The sequence below is a fragment of the Chiloscyllium plagiosum genome, chromosome 10 (genome assembly GCF_004010195.1).
Source record: "Chiloscyllium plagiosum isolate BGI_BamShark_2017 chromosome 10, ASM401019v2, whole genome shotgun sequence".
Classification (NCBI taxonomy): domain Eukaryota; kingdom Metazoa; phylum Chordata; class Chondrichthyes; order Orectolobiformes; family Hemiscylliidae; genus Chiloscyllium; species Chiloscyllium plagiosum.
Window position 1 is genome coordinate 29,116,822 of NC_057719.1, and position 24,821 is coordinate 29,141,642.

The 24,821-nt window shown below is 40.3% G+C and overlaps 2 protein-coding genes across 3 annotated transcripts in view; both read left to right on the forward strand.

The window, feature by feature from the left end:
• LOC122553468 (protein SIX6OS1-like) overlaps positions 1-24,821 on the forward strand; it is a 168,985-nt gene that overhangs the window by 21,328 nt on the left and 122,836 nt on the right. The gene's annotated exons all lie outside the window — the stretch shown is intronic.
• LOC122553923 (protein SIX6OS1-like) overlaps positions 1-24,821 on the forward strand; it is a 56,732-nt gene that overhangs the window by 19,661 nt on the left and 12,250 nt on the right. Inside the window, exons 2-4 of the mRNA XM_043698431.1 lie at positions 16,676-16,732; positions 16,853-16,909; positions 21,788-21,914. Of these exons, the coding sequence (XP_043554366.1) occupies positions 16,676-16,732; positions 16,853-16,909; positions 21,788-21,914 (241 nt within the window). The remainder of the gene's footprint in view (positions 1-16,675; positions 16,733-16,852; positions 16,910-21,787; positions 21,915-24,821) is intronic.

Genomic DNA, 24,821 nt, shown 5'->3' on the forward strand with positions numbered 1-24,821 from the left:
ACTGTATTGGTGGTGATATTGATCAGTTTACTCCTGTATGTGGGGGAGGGTGAGGGGAGATGTGACAAATGTCGAACTACAGTAAGACTTGGGATTCGAATCTATTCGGGATCATTTGTGTCCCATTCCTATGTGGACGATAGGTGTTACGATGTGAGTGCACGCCATGAATGTTGGGAGGATGGGAGACCCTATTATCAGATATATAATAAAGGATGCGGTGGCAAAATCCATGGATGCCCTATAAATGACCGCTGGGTGTGTATTAGCAAAACTGGGAGGTGGGACCTATCCTCCGTGTTGCTCAGGGAGCAGGTTGTCAGAGTCAAGGAGACCAAGATACAGATCCCTGATCGGGGGTTGGGGAAAGAGCAAGACCGTCAGGGAACGGTCGTGCTCCCTAAAGTGCCATCTGTATACGAAGAGGTAGAAGGACAGATTGAACTCCCTGATGTTACACAAAACCTGTTTATTGATCTCACCTCTAGAATAGCCACTGTTTTAAATGTTAGCAATTGCTGGGTCTGTGGGGGGCCGCATATGTCGGAACAATGGCCGTGGACTGGTCAAAGCTTAGACATAGGGGAATTGCTGCAAACCACTTGGACTCATGACAACGACAGAAAAAGCCAGGGGTGGAGACTGACAAACAGCCCTGGGGGCCAGTTCTGTATTGAAGGCAAGGGGACCGTGAAGGTAGGGATTAGCCCCTGTCAGAATATATTGGATGCAACCACGCGAGTATGGTGGCCTGAGAATATTGCTTGGTACATTGCACACCGAGGTCATCAAAATTGCATTCGGTTACGCTCTGGTTCCTCCTCTTACGAGCTAAGTGCTGAGCCTTCCGATGGCATGAAAAGAGTGTGGAGTGGTGGTTGTCAGGGGAATCAATGCTGGAATAATCCTGTCCAGACTCTGCCACGGGGTCAACAATCCGAATACTGGAATTGCAGTGGTCCTGGTCCTTATGAGGGCGTCCCTGGGGTAAAGGAGTTGTGGGATGACGTTGTGAGGCAGGGAGGGCCTGCTCCAGATGGCCTATTTTGGATATGCGGTAATCAGGCATATTCCAAACTGCCCATGGGATGGGCTGGGGTATGCTTCCTGGGTCTAATACGACCTGAATTCTTCCTATTACCCCGGGAGGAAGGCGATGATTTGGGAGTTAAACTCTTTGACTCCCTGCGTAGGTCGCCAGGGGATATCCAAGTCGGTGATTGGGGGGATGAGTGGCCACCGGCCCGTATTATTGAATACTACGGGCCTGCTACGTGGGCACAGGATGGATCATGGGGATACCGTACTCCTATCTATATGTTAAATCGAATTATCAGGCTCCAAGCAGTCGTAGAGGTCATTACTAATCAGACCGCCCTGGCCCTGGAGTTGCTGGCTAAGCAGCAGGATCAGATGAGGGCTGCTATATACCAAAACCGGCTTGCCTTGGATTATCTGTTGGCCTCGGAAGGGGGCGTGTGCGGGAAGTTTAACCTGACTAACTGCTGTCTGAAAATTGACGATAATGGTAAAGCGGTTTTGAAGATTTCCGATGAAATTCGGAAACTGGCCCATGTGCCGGTTCAATCCTGGTGCCCTCTTGGTGGCATCGGATGGTGGGATGGTCTCCTAGGTGGTAGTTGGTGGCGCACGGCGTTACTGGTGGCTGGGGGGGCGTAATGCTTCTACTCATCTTACCCTGCCTGATCCCCTGTGTTCAATCTTTAATCCAGAAAAATATTTCCCAACTCCAGGCAGTGGCGGTACCCCAACATGGAACGCAGGAACTTAAGGTGCTGTTGCTTCGAAAGACCAAGGATTTCCCGGGCACCTGATGGGAGGATGCTTATCTTTGTCATGCACATCTTAAAAACAGAAAGGGTGGAATTGTGAGAGACGATTTCGGTACAAATAGTTAAGATGTGCATGACCTCAGAGTCTAAGGGGAATAGAGCCGTGGGGGTAGGGTAAAACATGCTTCTCTATAATAAAGGACGAGACATCTGCTGCTACAGAGTAGAAAAACAAGTCCTTGATTGATAAGACCACTAACTCTGACAGAGAAGAATAAGTCCTTGACTGATAAGACTACAGGGTAGAAAAACAACTCGGGAAACTGTTGCAGACTTTGTGAGAATGTGAACCTCGTGACTCTTTAGAGCTATAGAGGGGAGGGACTTGTACTGTATTTAATCAGGAACATTGTTAGCCTGGCGCGCTTTTTTTTCAAGGGTGCCCAACTCTGCAGACTTGTTAATAAAACTTTGTTTTCCTGAATTTGTCCAGAGCAATTATTGAGAAGAGATTTTCGTTTCTAACAGATGTAATGGAAAACATGGAGGAAATATAAATGTTGACCTCTCTGCATAATAGCCCTGTCAGTTCTTCAGAGCATCTTCTGTCATTCACTCTTTCATCTCAAGTACCACTAGTGACATGTATCTACCTGAAGGAATTTTTTGACGTATGCATCAGTGGATACACAGCTTACGAAAAGGAAAAACATTGTTGACTTGAAAAGGTGCCAATGGCTTTAAGCCTTAAACCAGCAAAATCAACATCCAAACTCATACACAAAAGTAATGTGTGAAATTGGTCCTCAAGTATTCATCAGGATGCAATCAGCATACGAATGGGTGGGAGTTTGCCAATTCTGCCCAAGAGGCAATATGTTGGTTGTGAAGTATTCAAAATATTGTGATAGTCATGTTGGCTGTAGCTCTTCTGGAGGAGACTAGATTACAAACCAAATATTTCATGTTGAACCTTATGTGTGTTTTATCCCTCCACAACCTTCCCACCATCTGCCAAAATCAGGCACCATATGCCTCAATTTTTGGCCAACATGTAGATTTTGTGATGAATGCACCAAATTAAGGCACATCATTCTTTCTGTTAATTAATTTGAGTCATTGTTGTCTAGTATGTGTTTTGACTGCAAGGAGCCAATATTATCATTAATATGCATCTATGTTTTTATTTTTATGTTTCTGTGTTTAAGAGGCTCCTGGCATCCCCTAAGACTGCATGTGATTAAAGTTTTCATTTTCATTTTGTGCATTGTGAAACTTCTTTTAATTCATTTGTGGGGCGAGGACATCACTGGCTGGCCAGCCAGCATTTATTGCCTGTCTCTAGTTGCCCTTGATAAGTAGTGGTGAACTGCCTTCTTATAGCACTGCAATCCTTGTGCTGTAGTCAGATCCACAATGCCCTTAGCGAGGTAAATCCAGAATTTTGACCGAACAACAGTGAAAGCACGTGGATAACTTGCAGGTGTTAGTGTACCTCTGTATCCACTGCCCTTGTCTGTCTAAATGTATATGATCGTGCACTTGGAATGAGCTGTCTAAAGTTCTTTGGTGAATTTCTGCAGTGCATATAGTGGGTAGTACACACTGCTGCTACTGCGTGTCAGTAGTGGAGGGAGTAGCTATTTGTGGATTTGGTGTCGAAGAAGCAGGCTGTTTTGTCCTGGATGGTGTCAAGCTTCTTGAGTGTTGTTTGAAGCTGCACTTATTTAGGCAGATGGTGAGTATTCCGTCACACTCTGACTTAATACTACTTTTTGCTTTCTTTCTCCTCTTTCTCTCCATTTTTACTGTCTTAACTCTTGCAATATTACATACAAATTTAAATTTGGGAGGGGGAAAACCTTTGCCTCTTCAGGCTATTCAATAAGAGCATAGCTGATCTGATTGCTCCACATTCCTCCCAAATGATCTTTCATCCCCTTATCAAGAATCTCTCTACCTTTACCTTAAAAATTTTCAAAGCCTTCATCTGTCTGTTGAGAGAGTTTCGAAAACCTACCACCCTCAGTGAGAGAAAAAGATTCTTCTCATCTCTGCCTTAAAACTGTGACTCCTTTCTTTTAAACAACAGTTGTAATAATTTGGTCTATTCTCTTTTCTAGTAGTGAAGATGCCCCTGATGCTAATCACAATTACTTTGACAGTGATGCCACACATGCATTTTGTCATCACCTTGTAGACCAATATTGATACAGCCTAGAATCAAATTACTATGTTTAGTAATAGCAATACTGCAATTCCTTGATGGTGCATTTTAATGGGAAGTATTAAATCATTCTTTAAAGGATGCTATATCTCTAGTAAAACAAATTGAGAATTTTTTTTAATAAATTAGTCATTATTTTGTACTCTAGTACGGCACTGAAAGAGAAATTTGCAGACTGTCATTCTTTACATGTTTAAAACGTTGTCATCCTATTGAATACGCTCAGAAATTCCCAGTGTTAACTTCCCTTGAAGAAGTATGTCCTGTTGACAATGGAGAGGACAGGCAAGGCCACATGGTAGGCACGCGGCGGTTTGAATTCAGCTCGCGTGCCTCTGCACGTGCCGCTGTTTAACGGCTTCGAATAGCGCGAGACGACGTATCCTATCTGTCTGCCCGTGCACAACCCTCGAGAAGCTTCCATCGATTCACAAGGAAGGCTGAAAGTGAGTCTGGTTGACAACAATTGCAATCAGTTAATTTTTCCCCACTGTACGGAGAGAACGTGTGTATGTGTACTTTCCACCTCCACGATGTTGCAAGTATCTTAAGGGATTTGTAAACAGATTCATGGAAAGCAATTGCTCTTCAACGCCAGTTCAAACGAGCTATTCGATTAATCTCCAGTGTTGCAAATGGGTTATTTCGCACCTCGAGAGTGCATTCCAATATGTAGCAGGGTGCAAGAAAGCTAAATCGTACTGCTTAGTGAAATCATTATCGACGATAACTGTACTTATGAAATATGGCACGGACAACATTGATGACATTCCGGAAAGCGCACTGAGAACTCTGAGCCTGCGCTTGTTGCTTCTCATTGAAAAAAAATTGTTCTGTCCGTAAATGATGTTGAGATCAATTGTATTGAATAACCTCTCACATATCGGTTAACTGTCAAGTCTGGGAAGGCCAAGTCATTGTCATTTTTTTAAATTTTTAAACGTGTCAAGGGGTATGGAAGAAAATGGGAAAATGTCATTAAGATATATAAGCTGTGATAGTGGAGTAGGTTCAAAGGATCGAATGGCTTATTCCAGCTTATAAAGTCTGTGTTTCCATCATTGTGACCTGCCCCGCGATTAAACAAACCTACAGTTTTAGACAGAAAAAGTATTTCTTGATCCAATTATATTTGATATCGTTATTGAACTTTTAATTCTGCTTAAACTTATAAATCAATTACAGTCACCCATTAAACATTCATAGAAATTCCGTGCCTTTCTTGCATGCCTTTTCCCCGATTTTTAAAAAACTTATTTCAAGGGAAAGGGCATCAATGGCTGGGCCAGCATTTATTGTTTATGCCTGAACACTCAAACAGCAATTAAAAGTAAACTACATTGGATATACATGTAGAATATTAGTGAATCAGATCAGTTTTTAATGACAATCAACAGTGATTACATAGTCACCATTACACCAGCTTTTTAAAAAGTTGAATTCAATATTCATCATCTGCTGTGATGTGAATCAACCCCATGTCCCCAAGACATTAGTCTAGGGTTCTGGATCAATAGTTCAGTGACATCACCAATACACCAACAGCTCCCATAGGCTGTGCTGATGTGGATCAGTGGGTATTCAGTGGATAATTACATGTAGTTTTGTTGTGGAAAGTTTAGCTTTTACACACAGTCCTCTGCAAACCACCACCTGAAATGTTACATTTCCCAAAATGCTTTTAGCAGAGATTTTACATTTACGGTAATATGCAGTTTGGAACTCAATAATATTTTTCTCCTTTGACCATAAGACCATAAAAAGTAGGAACAACAGTAGGCTGTTTGAGCCTCAAGCATGCACCATCACTCAATAGGATTATGGCTGATTCTTTGCTATTCCTCCATTAGAGGCTGATTTTTGTTCAAATTGGATCCCTTTCTCTTCCACTGTCCAACAAGATGTCTCAGCAATGTCGTTTTGCTAAATATATATTTATAACATTGTGGTGAATCTTATCTCTTTCTGGACTAGCATAGTCGAATCTGAAGCTAGATTTAACACAGATCTTCAGAGGCTGCTTTTTCTTATTGCTACTATGTGGTAACTGACTTACAGACTAACTAACATGGCCACTGCATCACATGATATTAAATCATTTCCTGTGATTACATAATGTAATTAAACAAGCATTTTTCACATATTTTTGTATTTTCTAGTACACTATCAACAATGAGAATGCTCTATTGCCATTCAATTTCCATTTATCATTTCTGTTATTATTGAATCCAAAATTGCTCTCTTCCTGAATTGGTGGCAGTTTTTTCACGTGAATAACTGAAATGTAATGGGGTACTCCAAGATAAATCAGTTGTTGCTTTCCCCTTCTTCACTTATTTCTTCCCTACGTATCTCTCTGATCTCAGTGTCCTCTGTTTCCATCTCCACCATTCATCTTCACCTTCGGTCTGCTCTGTAGCTTCTTATCATCTGTGTTCTGCCAATCCTGTTCCTTCAATTCGTTTCTCAACCCTTTCTTCCACTCCTCACCAGCTCTCATTTTGCCATCTTTCCACAATCTTTTCCCTATTTTTCTCTATTTCCCTTTGTCAAAAGAAAAAGATATTAAGATGAATTAACAATTTGGTCAAATAGATGGCTTCAATGAGAATTTTAGTGGAATGGGGAGAGGAGACAATTTGAAATGTTCCCACATTATGTTAAAAGTATAGATCTGAGACAGCCCAGCAAATCCTTCGTGGACTCAATCTGTAAGCCTATCTTGGTTCTTCCAGGAGATCACACTCTTTAGTAGCCTGGAATAAAAAAACTCTTAGTTTAGTTTACTTTTAGTCATCCCCTTTTTTGATAATAGCATCACTGTTACAACATTACACTGATACCTATAAGCCGAGCTAACTAGTTCTGCATGCTCTGAACTAGACAGACAACAGTGAAGGACAATAATTTGGGAGAGAAGTTAATTGATGCAGAGTTTCGTTTTGAGGTCAGAATCAAACACTGATATTAATTTCACAAGGGAACATCCGTGAATGTTATCACTCGGTGTCCTGCTTATACAGATTCACTGATGTTAAGACAAATGTTCTTAATTGCCTTACCCTCCCTGCCTGTCCATTTTCTAGAGTGCAGCAAATGTGTTCTATAATTCAACATTACATTTTAGTCTAAATGTTTAAAGGCATGTTTTAAGGTTATAGACTTTCTCAATTATACTCCTTTTGCGACATCTTTGCCCATTTACTTAATCTATCAATATCTTTTTGTAACGTCCTGGAGTCCTGTTCACAACTAATTTTTCCATTTATCTCTGTGTCACCAGCAAATTTGGCAACCACACTTCCAATTCCTTTTTCAAAGTCATTTATATAAATTGTAAACAGTTGAGGTATCAGTACTGATTCCTGTGCTCAGCATTTGTTACATCTCATCAATCAGAAAATGATCTATTTATGTCTGCTCTTTATGGCTAGCTCATCTTTTTGTCTGTCAAAGAGTGCGGTGCTGGAAAAGCACAGCTGGTCAGGTAGCATCCGAGGAGCAGGCGAGTCGACGTTTTGAGCATAAGCTCTTCATCAGGAAGATGCTCGAAGATATTTATGCTTCAGACTTCAACTCTCCTGTTCTCTGGATGCTGTCTGACCGGCTGTGCTTTTCGAGCACCACGCTCTTTGACTCTGATCTCCAGCATCTGCAGTCCTCATTTTCTCCTCATTTTTTGTCGATGCTAATATGTTAGCCCATAAGCTATTATCTTCCACAATAACCTTTGATATGGAATTTGTTAATATGCCTTCTAATATATTTCCAATGACAGATGTTAAGCTAACTGGCTCGTCATTTCCTTTTCTTTAAGTCTCCCTACCTTTTTGCTTCTTTCCAATCTTATGAATCCCACCTAAATTTAGAGAATTTTGGAAAATTTAAACCAACTCAACAACTATCTCACTCATCAATTCTTTTATAAGACTGTAGCATATTGTCCATCAGATTCCAGGCACTTGTCAGCCCACAACTCCAAAAATATGTTCAGTAGCACTTCACTGATAATTGTGATATTTCTGAGTTCATTTCTTTCTTCCATTTCTCAATTTGTCACTACATCTGGGATGATATTTGTCATTTCTATTATAAAGACTGATGGCCTGCTTCAACATTTTTATATTTATAAGGGTGGCGTGGTGGTTAGCACTCCTGCCTCACAGTGCCAGGGTCCTGGGTTTGATTCTAGCCAAGGGTGACTGTCTTGTGGAGTTTGCATGTTCTCTGTGTCTGTGTGGCTTTCCTCCAACAGTCCACACATGTGCAAGTTAGGAGGATTGGCGATACCAAATTGACCACAGTGTGCAGGCTAGGTGGATTAGTCATGGGAAATAAAGAAGTGGGATGCTCTTCAGGGGATCAGTATGGGCTAAATGGCCTGCTTCCACACTATAGGGATTCTATGATATTCTGCCAAATCTTTTGACCTGCCATCTGTCTTTGCTCAATTGTATACTTTTTCCTTAAGTTCGATAACATTGCTAATTAACCATGGATGATTGGTCCATCCCGGGAAATTTTTCTTATTCACTGCAATGTATCTATTTTATATATTCTAAAATATTCCCTTAAATGTCTATAGCTGAATCTCTATTGACCTATGCTCTAACCAGTTCTGGTGAGAAGACTCAAAGCATTAACTCTGTTTTCCTCCTATAGATGCTGCCAGATCTATTGAATTTCATGAGCAATTTCTGTTTCTATTATGCTGTAACTTAATTTGTCAGTTTACTTCAGCCAAGTCTGCTTTCATGTCTCATAGCTACCCTTATTTAAATTAAAAAATATAGTCTCAGGCCCACTCCACTCTCCCTCAACTGAATGCAAAACTCATCCATATTATAGTTGTTGCCCTCACTAAGAGGTAATTAACGAATTTCATGCAATTACGAAATACCAGTTCTGGTCTAGCCTGCTGTCTATCAGGCCCCAGAACATGTTGGCCTGATAAACTATCCTGAAAACATTCTGCGAACTCCTCATCTATGCAGATCCCCTGAAGGTTCAAATAGATCAGGTCAAGTGTTGACTGAGATCTAGTGATACGCATTGAACTTTGTATTTAAGAGTTGACTTTTACTTCCCCTCTCCCTATCTCTCCCTCACCTTTGATGGTCTACCCTTAATGGGCTTTGCATGAAAATTGATGAATTAATGAAAACATGGGTGATTTACTGATGGTGGTTATTAGATGAGAAAAAAATATCATGAATGATTTGGTGAGGGGCAAAAAGAGAAGTACAGTAATATACAAGACAATTCTGGATGTAAAAAAATGGTGAGTTCACCTCCACCTCTCCCTCACCTTTAATGGTCTACATTACACTTCACAAGCTTTGTGTGTAAATTAATCAATTGGTGATCATTAATTAGTTACGAGTGAACAAAGAACAATACAGCACAGGAACAGGCCCGCTGACCCTCAAAGCCTGCAACGAACACATTTTGCCCTTCCACACTAAAACTGTCTTCACTTACAGGATTCTGTATCCCTCTATTCCCTTCCTATTCTTGTATTCGTTCAGGTGCTTCTTGAATGCTGCTATTGTGAAAGAACAAAGTTAATAGGTGAGAAAATACCATGGGTCACTGGATGAGGAATAAACCAAAATTCAACTTGTAACAGCACTTCTGCAAATAAACAAGGGAAAAAAAAGAACTGAGCATATGGTGAAAGGGTAGTGCTCCACAGGCAGATCATTGCAACTCTGAAAAAGTTGCTTTAAAAGAAAATTGCATGAGCTGAACTTTGTGGCTACTCAGGAATTAAAAAGAAAGTGCTGAGTTCATATTTATAAGTGATGCTAATAGCATGGGTTCAATTCATGCGCTGACCGAGGTTACCATAAATAACTGTTTCTCAACTTCTCATAAGACAACTCACTCATTCCTTGTATAAATTTAGTAAATCTACTCTGAACTGCGGCCAATGGGTTTATGTTTTTCCTTCTGAAGGGGGGAGGGTGAGCAGCCAGAAGATGTGGTCCACATTAAGGTGTGGTGACCATCAGGCTAAACCACAACCAGCTGTCTCTCTCTCTCTTTCTCTCTCTCATGAGAGAAAGGGAAAGAGAGAGAGAGAAGCCCTAAAGCTTGGGTAGGGCTATGGTGATTTTAATGCAAAACCAAGCAGCTTTTCCCACTACCAAATCACCCAGAGGATGGAATTCACTACCACAGAAAGTTGTTGAGGCCAAAATGTTATATTTTCTAGAAGAAGGTAGACATAGCTGTTGTGGCTAAAGGGATCAAGGGATATGAGGATGCATTGTTATATGTGTTAATCCAATCTCTAAGCTCATCTGCCTTAACTATCATGCTTCTCGCATTAAAACAAATACTCTTCAGAATGCCAGTCCAACTGTGTTCAGTAATCTCCTCTTGTCTGTTCTTCCTGTTATTGTTGTGCTGGAAAAGCACAGCAGGTCAGGCAACATCTGAGGAGCAGGACAGTCGATGTTTCGGGCATAAGCCCTTCATCAGGAACAGGAAACATCGAATCTCCTGCTCCTCGGATGCTGCTTGACCTGCTGTGCTTTTCTAGCACCACACTCTCGACTTTGATCTCTAGCATCTGCAGTCCTCACTTTCTCCCTGTTCTTCCTGTTATTCTTACTGGCCTTAATCGGACTCCCCCTTAGTTATTTTACTTGCTGACCTACTGCTTCAGTTTCTGCCCCACTACACTAGTTTAAACCATCCTGAGTGGCATTAGCAAACCTCACTGCCAGGATTTTGGTGCCCCTCCAGTTTAGTTGAAACCTATCCTTTTTATACAGGTCCCACCTGCCCTGGAAGGTATTGCACTGGTCCACTTATCTGAAGCCGTTCCTCCTACATCAGCTCTTTAGCCATGTATTTAACTGTACTACTTTCCAGTTCATAGCAGACTGGGATGTGCCACAGGAAGTAATCCTGAGATTATAACCCAAGAGGTCCTACCTTTCAACTGTACTACTTTCCAGTTCATAGCAGACTGGGATGTGCCACAGGAAGTAATCCCGAGATTATAACCCAAGAGGTCCTACCTTTCAGTGGGCGGCACGGTGGCACAGTGGTTAGCACTGCTGCCTCACAGCGCTAGAGACCCGGGTTCAATTCCCGCCTCTGGCGACTGACTGTGTGGAGTTTGCACATTCTCCCCGTGTCTGCGTGGGTTTCCTCCGGGTGCTCCGGTTTCCTCCCACAGTCCAAAGATGTGCAGGTTAGGTGAATTGGCCATGCTAAATAGCCCGTAGTGTTAGGTAAGGGGTAAATGTAGGGGTATGGGTGGGTTGCGCTTCGGCGGGGCGGTGTGGACTTGTTGGGCCGAAGGGCCTGTTTCCACACTGTAAGTAATCTAATCTAATCTAATCTAAAAAAACTTCCTACCTAAATCCCTGAACGCCATTTGCAAGACCTCACCTCTCTTTCTGCATGTTTTGTTGGTACCAATGTGGACTACATCCTTTGGCTGCTCACCACCCCCCCCCCCCACCCCCCCCTTTTCCGAAGGAAAGACATAAACACATTGGCCGCAGTTCAGCATAGATTTATTAAATTGATACATGGAATGAGAGAGTTGTCTTATAAGAATGCGTTGGACAAGCTGTGATTGTTCCATTGCAGCTTGAGCATTTAACTGCTTGTGAAAAGGTATTAAAAGTTGGTGTTAGATTCACAATAACAATAATGTCAAATGCTTACAATTTCACTGTCATTTCTACCACAATTTGTGGACTTTTGGACGACACATTAAAATTTGGTCAACTAAAAAGTTTTGAAGTACTATTATAAACATTAAAAAAGAGGTTATAGAGCTTAAAGCCTTGACACAGATAAACTGTAGAGTGATTTTTACATCTGTAATGTGCAAAGTATTGGAGAGGATTCTGAGAGACAGGGTTTATGATTACTCGAAAAACCATAGTTTGATTAGAGATAGTCAGCATGGTTTTGTGAGGGGTAGGTCATTCCTCACAGAATTTATTGAATTCTTTGAGGTTGTGACAAAACATGTGGTTGAAGGTAAAGCAGTGGATGTAGTGTACATGGGTTTTAGCAAGGCGTTTGACAAGGTTCTCCATGGTAGGCTCATTCAGAAAGTAAGGAGGCATGGGGTACTGGGAAACCTGTCTGTCTGGATACAGAATTGGTTGGCCCATAGAAGACAGAGAGTGGTGTAGATGGAAAGTATTCAGCCTGGAGCTCGGTGACCAGTGGTGTTTCGTAGGGATTTGTTCTGAGACTTCTGCTCTTTGTGATTTTTATAATGACTTTGGTGAGGAAGTGGAAGGGTGGGTTAGTAAGTTTGCCGATGACACGAAGATTGATGGAGTTGTGGATAGTGTGGAGGGCTGTTGTAGGTTGCAACGATATATTGACAGGATACAGAACTGGGCTGATAAGTGACAGATGGAGTTCAACCTGGAAAAGTAGGAAGTCATTTGCTTTGGAAGGTAGAATTTGAATGCAGAATACAGGATTAAAGGCAGAATTCTTGGCAGTGTGGCGGATTAGAGGGAACTTGGGTTGCATGTCCATAGATCCCTCAAAGTTGCCACCCAGTTTGATAGGGTTGTTCAGGAGGCATATGGTGTGTTGGCTTTCATTAGCAGGAGGATTGAGTTTAAGGGCCGTGAGGTCATGCTGCAGTTCTATAGAGTCCTGGTTAGACCATATTTGGAATATGGTGTTCAGTTCTGTTCACCTCATTATAGGAAAAATGTGGAAGCTTTAGCGAGGGTGCAGAGAAGATTTACCAGGATGCTGCCTGAACTGGAGGGCATATATTATGAAGAAAAAATTGAGGGAGCTAGGACTTTTCTCATTGGAACGAAGAAGGATGAGAGGTGAGTTGATAGAGGTGTACATGGTGTTGAGTTAATAGCCAGAGACTTTTTCCCATGGTGAAAATGTGTTTCACAAGGAGGCATAAGTTTAAGGTAATTGGAGGAAGATTTAGGGGAGTTATTAGAAGTAGGTTCTTTACTCAGAGAGTGGTGGGCGCATAGAATGCACTGCCAGCAGTGGTAGTAGAGTCAGATACATTAGGGACATTTAAGCGACTCTTGGATAGGCACATGGAAGTTAATACAATAAAGGATATATAGATTAGTCTGATCTTAGAGTAGGATAGAAAGCTGGCACAATGTTGAGGGCTAAAAGGTCTGTACTATGCTGTACTTTTCTATGTTCTTTGATTAAGTCAGGGGTGTCCAAAGACTACAATTGAGGTGTGTAGATTTGTAGGGCATGAAGAAGTTACAAATGTTGGGAAAGGCAAGACCTTGGAAGAGATTGAAAGCAGCAATAAGAATTTTAAAATGGAGGTTTTGTAAAATTGGGAACCACTGGAAGTTAACAGGGGTGATGAGTGAATTTGGCTTGGTGTAGCATTATGAATGTGTTCAAACTTTTAGAAAATGTAAAATACGATGCAGTTCAAGAGACCATTGGATTAGTCAATTCAAGAGACAACAGGGATGCATGGATGAGGGTTTCAGCAACAGTTGAGGTTAGGTGAAAGTGGGTACTGCAGATGCTGGAGATTAGAGTCAAGATTAGAGTGGTGCTGGAAAAGCACAGCAGGCCAGGCAGCATCTGAGAAGCAGGAAAATCGACATTTTCAGGCAAAAGAGGGCATTCCTGATAGAGTCATAGAGATGTACAGCATGGAAACAGACCCTTCGGTCCAACACGTCCATGCCGACCAGATATCCCAACCCAATCTAGTCCCACCTGCCAGCACCCGGCCCATATCCCTCCAAACCCTTCCTATTCATATACCCATCCAAATGCCTCTTAAATGTTGCAATTGTACTAGTCTCCACCACTTCATTTGGCAACTCATTCTATACACGTACCACCCTCTGTATGAAAAAGTTGCCACGTAGATCTCTTTTATATCTTTCCCTAAACCTATGCCCTCTAGTTCTGGACTCCCTGACCCCAGGGAAAAGACTTTGCCTATTTACCCTATCCATGCCCCTCATAATTTTGTAAGCCTCTATAAGGTCACCCCTCAGCCTCTGACGCTCCAGGGAAAACAGCCCTAGTCTGTTAAGCCTCTCCCTATAGCCCAAATCCTCCAACCCTGGCAACATCCTTGTAAATCTTTTCTGAACCCTTTCAAGTTTCACAACATCTTTCCGATAGGAAGGAGACCAGAATTGCACGCAATATTCCAACAGTGGCCTAACCAATGTCCTGTACAGCCGCAACATGACCTCCCAACTCCTGTACACAATACTCTGAATAATAAAGGAAAGCAGACTGGACACCACCTTCACTATCCTATCTAATGCGACTCCACTTTCAAGGAGATATGAACCTGCACTCCAAGGTCTCTTTGTTCAATAATACTCCCTAGGACCTTACCATTAAGTGTATAAGTCCTGCTAGGATTTGCTTTCTCAAAATGCAGTACCTTGCATTTATCTGAATTAAACTCCATCTGCCACTTCTCAACCCATTGGCCCATCTGGTCCAGATCATGTTGTAATCTGAGGTAACCCTCTTCGCTGTCCACTACACCTCCAATTTTGGTGTCATCTGCAAACTTATTGACTGTACCTCTTATGCTCGCATCCAAATCATTTATGTAAATGACAAAAAGTAGAGGGCCCAGCACTGATCCTTGTGGCACTCCACTGGTCACAGGCCTCCAGTCTGAAAAACAACCCTCCACCACCACCCTCTGTCTTCTACCTTTGAGCCAGTTCTGTATCCAAATGGCTGGTTCTCTCTGTATTCCGTGAGATCTAACCTTGCTAATAAGTCTCCCATGGGGAACCTTATTGAACATCTTACTGAAGTCCATATAGATCACATCTACCACTCTTTGTTACTCATCAATCCTCTTTATTACTTCCTCAAAATACTCAATCAAGTTTGTGAGACATGATTTCCCATGCACAAAGCCATATTGACTATCCCTAATCAGTCTTTGCCTTTCCAAGTACATGTACATCCTGTCCCTCAGGATTCCCTCCAACAACTTGCCCACCACCGAGGTCAGGCTCACTGGTCTACAGTTCCCTGGCTTTTCCTTACCACCCTTCTTAAACAGTGGCACCACGTTAGCCAGTTTCCAGTCTTCCGGCACCTCACCCGTGACTATCGATGATACAAATAACTCAACAAGAGTCCCAGCAATCACTTCTCTAGCTTCCCACAGAGTTCTAGGGTACACCTGATCAGGTCCTGGGGGTTTATCTACCTTTACCATTTCAAGACATCCAGCACTTCCTCCCCTGTTTTGCCTGAACGTCGATTTTCCTGCTCCTCAAATGCTGCCTGACTTGCTGTGCTTTTCCAGCTCCACTTTAATCTTAACAGTTGAGTTTAGTCAGGGCAGGAGATAGATAAATTTTGTGGAGGCAGTTTTAGAGATGGAGAAGATACGTCCCAGAAGCTCATCTCAGGTTCTAATAGAATGCTAAATATGTGACACATCTGGTTCATACTAGATGATAGCTAGGGAAAGAGATGAGCCAGTAGCTACAAGCAGAGTGAAGACTTAAGTCATCACATTATTTAGTTTGAGAAATTTCTGCTAACCTGATACTTTGTACTTGCTATGGGAACGTAAACTTGATTGTATGCATCAACTAAGTAATGTGACAGATCAGATACAGCAGAATTCAAGAGTTAACATTAAGGTAGTATAAGTGCACATGTTGAACATGATATTCTTTTGGATGGTGTTACTGAATAGCAGTATATGAATAAGAACTAAGAGAGGATCAGTGATAAATCCTTGGATGTTCCATAAGTAGTGGTGCAATAATGAAGTAGAAGACTTTGTAGGTGATTCTCTCGCTATGAGTAGATATAGAATCAATGAAGGGCTAATGATGGAGGAGAGGCTTTGTAGAATATTATGTTGTCAACTGTGCTGATATGTTGAGAAGATTGAGTAAAGGTGATTTAACGTGATTTTATAAAGGATATTATTTTGACTTTTAAAGGCCAAGTTCAAGAATGAAAACATAATTGGAGAGATTCAAACCTGGAGTTGTGGGGAAGATGAGCATGAATTTGGGAAGTGTCAACATTTTTAAACATTTTGGAGAGGAAAGTAACAATGAAGGTGGAACAATAGTTTGCAAGGATGGTGTGATGCCCAACCTGATATTCTATCTGTGATTTCAGTCCACAGTCACGATGTTGATTCCTAAATTCCCTCTGAAATTCCTGAGCAATCCATTTTGATTAATTCATGCAGCAGTTTGATACAGGATGTAGGTTGATCATGACCCCCTGGAGCACCTTCCTTGGTCTTCAAGTCTGAAAGTGGGATTTGAAGCCAGAGCTTCTGGTCAAGAAGCAAGGAGTCTGCCTAATGCACCAGAAATCCTTCTCAAGGCAACCAGTGATGATCAATTTTCAAACAGCACATATTTGCAAATAATGCAATTGATTAGGGGTGATGCATATTTAGCTCATGATAGACCTGTATGAGATTTATGTTTTACAATATTAGTACTAAATTACTCTATAATCCAGTTCTTCCAATTCATTAATATGAAATGTCAACTTAATTCCTCTGTACACAGATACTACTTCCACTCCCGTACATTTACAGCATTTTCTGTTTATGCACTGATATTATATTTGAGATTTTTACCATCTGCAATATGTTAAATTGATGTTGTTTTGTCTTGCTCAGGAAAGATGGAAAATACAAATAAATTATCAAATCTGGATAAAATCTTACTAAAATTAGGTAAGAAAACTTAACTGACAAAACAGAATACAAGCTATTATGCTGAAGGTTTATATTGTTACTCATAATCAGTTTTTTGAAATATAATTTTAAACATTCTTATTTATGTAAATATGCTAGTGTTTCAGGTGGACCAGGGTACACAACTGCAAAAAGAAGTTAAGCAGCAGATTCACAGTATGTATTCTTTCCTGTCTTATACACTCAGTCAATAAAAATAAATGGAATGTAATGGTAATTTTTTTTGTCTTGAAGCTCACGCTATGGAATCTTGCTCAATTAGGATCAAAAGGTGGATTTTACATTGCCATACTGGTTGGTATGAATGATGTGGAGATTGGTATGAAGGCTGGGGAACATGTAAAATAAAATAGGTGGCCATTTCACTCCTTAACCAGATTGAGGGAATGATGAGTAAGTCTAATTCACTGAAGTAAGCTTAAACTGAAATAAAATAAACTTAAATGAAAGCAATTATGAAGACATGAAAGCTGAGCTAGCAAAAATGAACTGGCAAATTAGGTTAAGTAAAATATTAGTAGAGATCCAGCAACAGACGCTTAAGGGGATTTTTCAAAATACATTAAATGGATATATTCTGATAAGAAAGAAAATTCCAAAATCTGTGGTTAACTAAAGAAGTTAAAAATAGTTTTAAAAAAATGTAATTGTGGAAAGATGGGTGGCAGGTCAGAAGATTGGTCAGAAAATTTTAAAAAACACAGCAGATTGACTAAGTTAAAGTTTGAGTGAGGGCCATCTAGAATAATAAAAACAGGTAGTAAGTGTTTCTAAAGATATTTTAAAGAAATAAACAAGTTAACAAAGTGCAACAAAATGTGTAGAAAGTGTATCTTGCGAATTACTAATGAGAAATTAGGTGATGGCAGATCAATTGATCAGTTATCATGAAGGACTCTCCTACTCAACTTCTCCCTCACCTGAAGCATGGTGACCTCTGGTCAAGCCACCATCAATCATTTCTCTCTTGAGAGAGTAGCCCTATGGTCCTCTGGAACTATGATGGCTTTACTGTTTGATTATTACTATAACATCCCAGAAGTAGTCAAAAATCAGTAAATAGGAGGAAGAGAGAAACAGAAGAAAATTACCATCACCAAGGAAGTGAACTGAGCAAATTGTTGGAACTGCAGGCTGATAAATTCTTGGGTCCTGACTGAATACATCATAGGGTCTGAAAATTAGTGGTTAGTAAGGTAGTTGAAATATTGCTTTAATTTTCCAACATTCTCTAGATTTGGGGAACATTCCATTAGAATGTGAAATAGTGAATAAAACTCCTTTATTTAAAAAGGGGGAAAGACAGAAAGCAGGAAACTACAGGCCAGTTAGGTTAACAGCTATCATAGCAAAATGTTAGAAGCTATTATTGAAAACATTACAGCAGGGTACTTAACGTCCAAGTTACTTAGGAAGTCATGTTGTTTCTGTGAAAGAGAAATCATGTTTAATCAATTTATTGGAGCTACCATAAGATGTAGGAGTAGAAGTAAGCAATTTGACCCATCAGGATTTCTCCATTGTTCAATTAGATCGAGGCTGATCTAACAATCCTTAACTCTACTTTCCTGCCTTTTCCACATAACCCTTGATCCTTTCACTGATTAAAAATCTGTTTATTTCTGTTTTGGATACTCTTAATGATCCAGCCTTAACAGCTTTCTGTGGTTAAGAATTCCGCAGATTCGGTACCCTCTGAGAGAGGTAAAGTCTTCTCACCTCTGTCTTAAATGGGCAACCATTGCTCTGAGATTCCGTACTAGGTCGCTCGGGTCCTAGGCTCTCACAAAGAGGAAGCAACCTTTCTGCATCTACCCTGTTAAGCCCCCGAAGAATCTTATTTGTTTCTATAAAGTCTCCTTTCATTCTGCTAAACTCAACCTAGTCAACCTTGCCTCATAAAACAATCCCTCTGTACCCAGAATCAATCCAGTGAACTTTCTCTGGTTTGCATCTAATGCCAGTATTTCTTACCTTCGATAATGGATGTGGTCCAACTAGTGCCTTGTATAATTTTAGCAACACTTCCCTATTTTTATACTCCATTCACTTTAAGACAAAGCCTAACAGACATTTGACTTCCCTAGTTACCCCAGATCAGAGTGATGCTGGAAAAGCACAATAGGTCAGGCAACATCTGAGGAGCAGGAAAATCGACATTTGGGGCAAAAGCCCTCCATACTAATATAAGAACAAATTGCCCCCAACAGTGTGGATTTGTGTTATTAAGTATTTTAGTAAGTATCCTTATATGTGGCATAATATCAAACACCTTTTAAAATCTAGATATATTATACCTACTGGTTCCCCTTTATCTATTCTGCTTGTTATCACCTCAAAGAATTTTAATAATTTGTCAGGTACTATTTCCCTTTCATGAAGCCATTCTGACTCTGTTTGATTATGTTATTTATAAATGTTCTGCTATTATATACAAGAAGCCATAACATTGTTCCCAAGACAGATTTTAAGCTTATAATTTTCTTTTTTTGGCTCTCTCCTTTTTTTGAACAAGGTGTAACATTTGTAGTTTTCTTATCCACTTAGACTTTTCCAGCATCTAAAGATCGTTGGAAGATTACTACCAGTGCTTTCACTACCCAAGGAATGACTTCCTTTAATATCCTAGGATGTAAACCCTCATGTCCAGGGACTTTTTGGCTTTTAGCCCCATAAGGTTCCCTCATACATATTCTCTAGTGATAACCGTTGTATTTATTTCTCCCCACCATTTTTACCTTGATTATTTGGTATAGTTGAATACTATGTGTATCATCTACTATGAAGATTAATGTAAAGTATTTATCTTCTCCTCATTATTTACTCAGTCTCATTCTTCAAGGGTCCTCTGTTTTCTTTAGCCTCTCTCTTCCTTTAACTTTAGTTAAAAAAGCTCTTGCTGTCCATTTGTATATCAAAGAACAAAGAAAATTTACAGCCCAGGAACAGGCCCTTTGGCCCGCCAAGCTTGAGCCGATCCAAATCCACTGTCTAAACCTATTGACCAATTCCTAAGCATCTGTATCCCTCTGCTCCCCGCCTATGCATGCATCTCTCCAGACGCACCTTAAATGAATCTACCGTGCCTGCCTCTACTACCTCTGCTGGCAACGCGTTCCAGGCACCTACCACCCTCTGTCTAAAGTACTTGCCACGTATATCCCCTTTAAACTTTTCACCTCTTAACTTGAATCCGTGGCTTCTCGTTATTTAATCCCTCACCCTGGGAAGTTTATCTCTATCTACCCTGTCTATACCCTTAATGATTTTAGATTACAAGCAGGTCCCCTCTCAATCTCCTTTTTTTCCAATGAAAACAATCCTAACCTACTCAACCTCTCTTCATAGTTAGCACCTTCCATACCAAGCAACATACTCATAAATCTTCTCTGCACCCTCTCCAAAGCATCCACATCCTTTGGGTAATGTGGCGACCAGAACTGTACACAGTATTCTAAATGCGGCTGAACCAAAGTCTTATCCAATTTTAACATGACCTGCCAGCTGTTATACTCAATACCCCGTCCGATGAAGGCAAGATGCCTTCTTGACCACTCTATCCACCTGTGCAGCCACCTTCAGGATACAATGGACTTGAACTCTCAGATCTCTCTGTTCATCAACTTTTCCCAAGGCTCTTCCGTTTACAGTATAGTTCGCTCTAGAAAATGCATCACCTCATATTTGCCTGGATTGAACTCCATATCACTTAGTAGTTTATCCTAATAGTTTATTTCCTCCCTCTTTTTTATTCATCATCTTTTGTTGGCTTTAAACCTTTTCCTACCCTTTGGTTTGCCACCAATCTTTGTTTTTTTTTCAATCTGATACTATTCTTTGAGGAAGGAGTATGTTCTATGGATGAAGGAGAGCTAGTGATGCGCTGTCCTTGGATTTCCTGAATGCATTTGCAAAGGTGCCACATAAAGGCAATTGTGGAACATAAAAGATCATGGTGTAGGTGTTAAAATATTGGCATGGGTAGAAGATTTTCTAACTGAAACAGGGAGTACTCATAAATAGATTATTTTCTGGTAGTCAAGATGTGATGAGGAGTTTACCACATGGATCAATGCTGAGGCCTCAACATTTTACAATTTATATACATGACTTGGGTTAGTGGACAGAAGATATGGTTTTTAAATTTTCTATTGGCAAAAAGATAGATAGGAAAGTAAGCTGCAAAGGAGACGTACAAAGGGACATAGATTTAGTGAGTGAGCAAAGATCTGGCAAATGGAGTATAATGTGAAAAATGTGAAATTGGGGTAGGAAGAATGAAAAAGGAGGCATTATCTAAATGGTGAGAGATTGTTGAGCTAGGAGATGCAGAAGGACCTGGGTATTAGTGCTGGGATCACGAAAGATAAAACAAGTAATTAGGAAAGCTAATACAAAACCATTGTGTAATAGAAGGGAGGAATTAAATGCAAAAATAGAGGAAAGGTACAGTCATTTGTGCCAATAATTTGAGAAAGATAAAGAAAACTATTGGTTATCACAGTTATACTGATATAGAATATAATTTGTGAATTTAATAAGGCCCCTGCGGTAGTGTTGGAAATTTGATTTGAAGGAGCTGTGAGGAAGTTGGGAATCAATTTGAGCGGTATAACACAATGTTTTCAGTTATATTTGTTCTTAGCCTGGACTTGTTTTGTTTGAAGAATGCCACTATGAATAACTTTTAATGTGACTTTGTATTGTTGATAGTAATTCAGAAGATTTTTGAAATTTAATGCTCTTCTCATAACTAATTTGTTAGCAGGGAAGCATTATTTGCGCTGGAGGGTGATGGGTGGTGACATCTCTTCCTTCCTGTCATTGACCAGTTAAACAAATGGTGAGAAGGCTTGTGGACAGCCTTCCCACTCCATCACCATTGAGGCTGCTGTGTGGACAATTAATGCCTTAAAATTGTGCCTGTACTAGTAATGTGTTTTGGTGTCCAATTAAAACAGGCTGTGTTCCATTTCTGACTAAATTTAGAATGACCAACTTTTAATACTTTAATATGTCTTGTGTGTTTTCTAGTATATTCAGCAATTATTGCAAAAAAGAGACAACATATTGATGAACTACATGTAAAACGTAGCCATTTTGATGATGAAATTAATCGAATGCAAAGGATAAGTGCACATACCATGGACAATTTTAAAGTGTAAGGATTTTGTTTAATTAAAATTAAACAATTACAGCTGGTTCAATTTTAGTATCCAAACCTCTCCAGTGGTGCACTACAATGAGCAATGAGTATCTAATTGTTTGTGGAGCATATGTGAGTAGAAGAAATAACATAGATACAATCTGAAAAGGTTCAAATGAAATCCAATTTTACACTAGAGAACAGATTATCCAGATTATATTGAAAACTATGTCCCCAATCTGAAAAAATCCTATATACTTTATCTATTTTATATGCCACATTATTAATTTAATAGTGGTTTTACTCAATTTTAATTCTACCAGTGATTGCGCATTGCTGATGTCAAAGTACTGAGCGAATTCATTTTGCAGAACTGTTAAATAATGTGACTACAGCATATCATAAATATTTTAGATTGATTTACTAGTTATCTACTAGTAATACGTAATACAATAAGTGTTGTAAATAATGTTAAATATGAAACTACAGTATCTGTTTCACAGATGTAACTTCTCAGCAAAACATTGCACCCAGTGGGAGCAACATCTCCATAATTGTCTGCCCAATTGCATGCTTACAATGATTTTCTGCTCTTAAAATGTGATCATAACTTCCTGAAAATTTTGATGGTTGACATAACCCATCAGTATGCATAATTTTTAAACTTGATAAATAAACAAAAGACTGTATATTCTTAACAAAAACTAAACTTAATTTCATAACCAAAGAAATATTTTATAGATACCTTATTGCTAGTTGTAAACATTAAACCACTTGGAATGAACTGTCCTTTCTGTCCATGCTTACAAGGCTTTCTGACTTTTTTTGGAGTTTTGGGTATGCCATATTATTTTGTTTTGTTTTTGTGGACAGGGTACCAAAATTCTAACTTTGATAAGTCCAAATATTAAATATTAATTAATCTTAAAATATTGTGGCTATGGGAACAGGTCAGAGGTTAGGAATGCTGCAGCAAGTAATTCACCTCCTGCCTGCCCAATCCCTTCCACCATCTACAAGACACAAATCAAGGATGTGAAGGAATACTGTCCAGTTGTGTGGATGAGTGCAACTCCAACAACACTCAAGAAGTTTGACACAATCCTGGACAAAATAGCCCACTTGATTGGTACCACATCTTAAAACGTCAAGTCCTTGCCTCACTAATGCTCAGTTGCATCAGTGTATACCATCTTGAGGTGCACTTCAGAAATTCACCAAAGCTGCCTAGACAGCACCTTCTTAACCACCAATCATTTTCACTTATAATGACAAGGGCAGCAGACATATGGGAACAGCATTATTTAACGTTCCGCTTCAGGTCACTCACCATCATGATTTGGAAATAAATCTTGTAAGCTCCAATGTCACTGGGTCAAATTCCTTGAATGCCCTCTCTAATAGCATTGTGGGTCTACCTACAGCACTTGAATCGCAGTGGTTCAAGAAGGCAGTTCACCACCACTTTCTCAAAGGCTAATATGGAGGACAATCACTGACCCAACCAGTAATGCTCACATCCCATGAGTGAATTATTTAAAAACAAATTGTTAGCAAAGTAGGTGTTTGTGAATATTCCTGCCAGCTCGTTTGTGCAGGATCTGGGTGCATGGCTGGGGACTCCATCCAGGCCAGTTGCTTTCTGTGAGTTCACAGGCCAATCTGATTTCTGCAGTGGTGATTGTGGGTGCAAGTGTACCCAAAGTTGTTGGGACAGATGACATAATTTCACTGACCTTCTTTCCAAAACCAGCATAAAATGCATTGAGCTCATCAGGGAGAGATGTATTGTTGTCATCAATTCTACTCGACTTCACTTTTCAGTCTGTTTATATTGAGTAAACTTTGTCACAGTTGACATGTGATTGTATGGTTAGTTTGGGACTCTAGTCTGGTATTGCCGGTTGGGGTCCCTGATGACTTTGCGAAAGTCATACTTGGATTTCCTGTATAGGTCAGGTCACCCGACTTGAACACTTCAAATGTCGACTTCAGTAGGGAGTGGATCTCCCAGTTCATCCATAGTTTCTGGTTGAGGATCTCTTGGATTAACGTCTTTGCCACGCAGTCCTCTATACAGTTAATGATGAAGTCTGCAAAGGTCATGGCATACTCATTTAGGTTGGCCATTGAGTTTTTGAATATGGACCTGTCCACCAGCTCCAAGCAGTCATGCAGGAGCTCATCCTTTACCTCAGTACCCTGGGCTGACCAGACATGTTGAGCATCGTTTTGACAGAGACAAAGTTTGAGAAAAATTTCAGAATATGAAGAGGAGAAAATTTCATGACTAAAATAATAATGAAACCTTTTTTCTGGAAGTTGGTAGATAAAAATATCTGAGACACTTGAACTTCTTCATTGCGGAGTACAATGTCGAAGGAATAAATTGATGTGTCTACTATACCTTAAAGCTAATTTTGTAAGTCATCCCTTATTTATTTCATTAACTGACAATATGTCTTCAGCCACATACTGAACTTTGTTCAGTCGTCTCTGATGAAATGCTATAGATAAAATTTGTGCGAAGATTTGTAGCTCGGGTGCTCGTTGTTGTGGTTCTGTTCGCCGAGCTGGAAGTTTTTGTTGCAAACGTTTCGTCCCCTGGCTAGGCGACATCATCAGTGCTTGGGAGCCTCCTGCGAAGCGCTTCTTTGATGTTTCCTCCGGTGTTTATAGTGGTCTGTCCCTGCCGCTTCCGGTTGTCAGTTTCAGCTGTCCGCTGTAGTGGTTGGTATATTGGGTCCAGGTCGATGTGTGTGTTGATGGAGTTTGTGGATGAATGCCATGCCTCTAGGAATTCCCTGGCTGTTCTCTGTCTGGCTTGCCCTACGATAGTAGTGTTGTCCCAGTCGAATTCATGTTGCTTGTTGTCTGCGTGTGTGGCTACTAAGGATAGCTGGTCGTGTCGTTCCGTGGCTA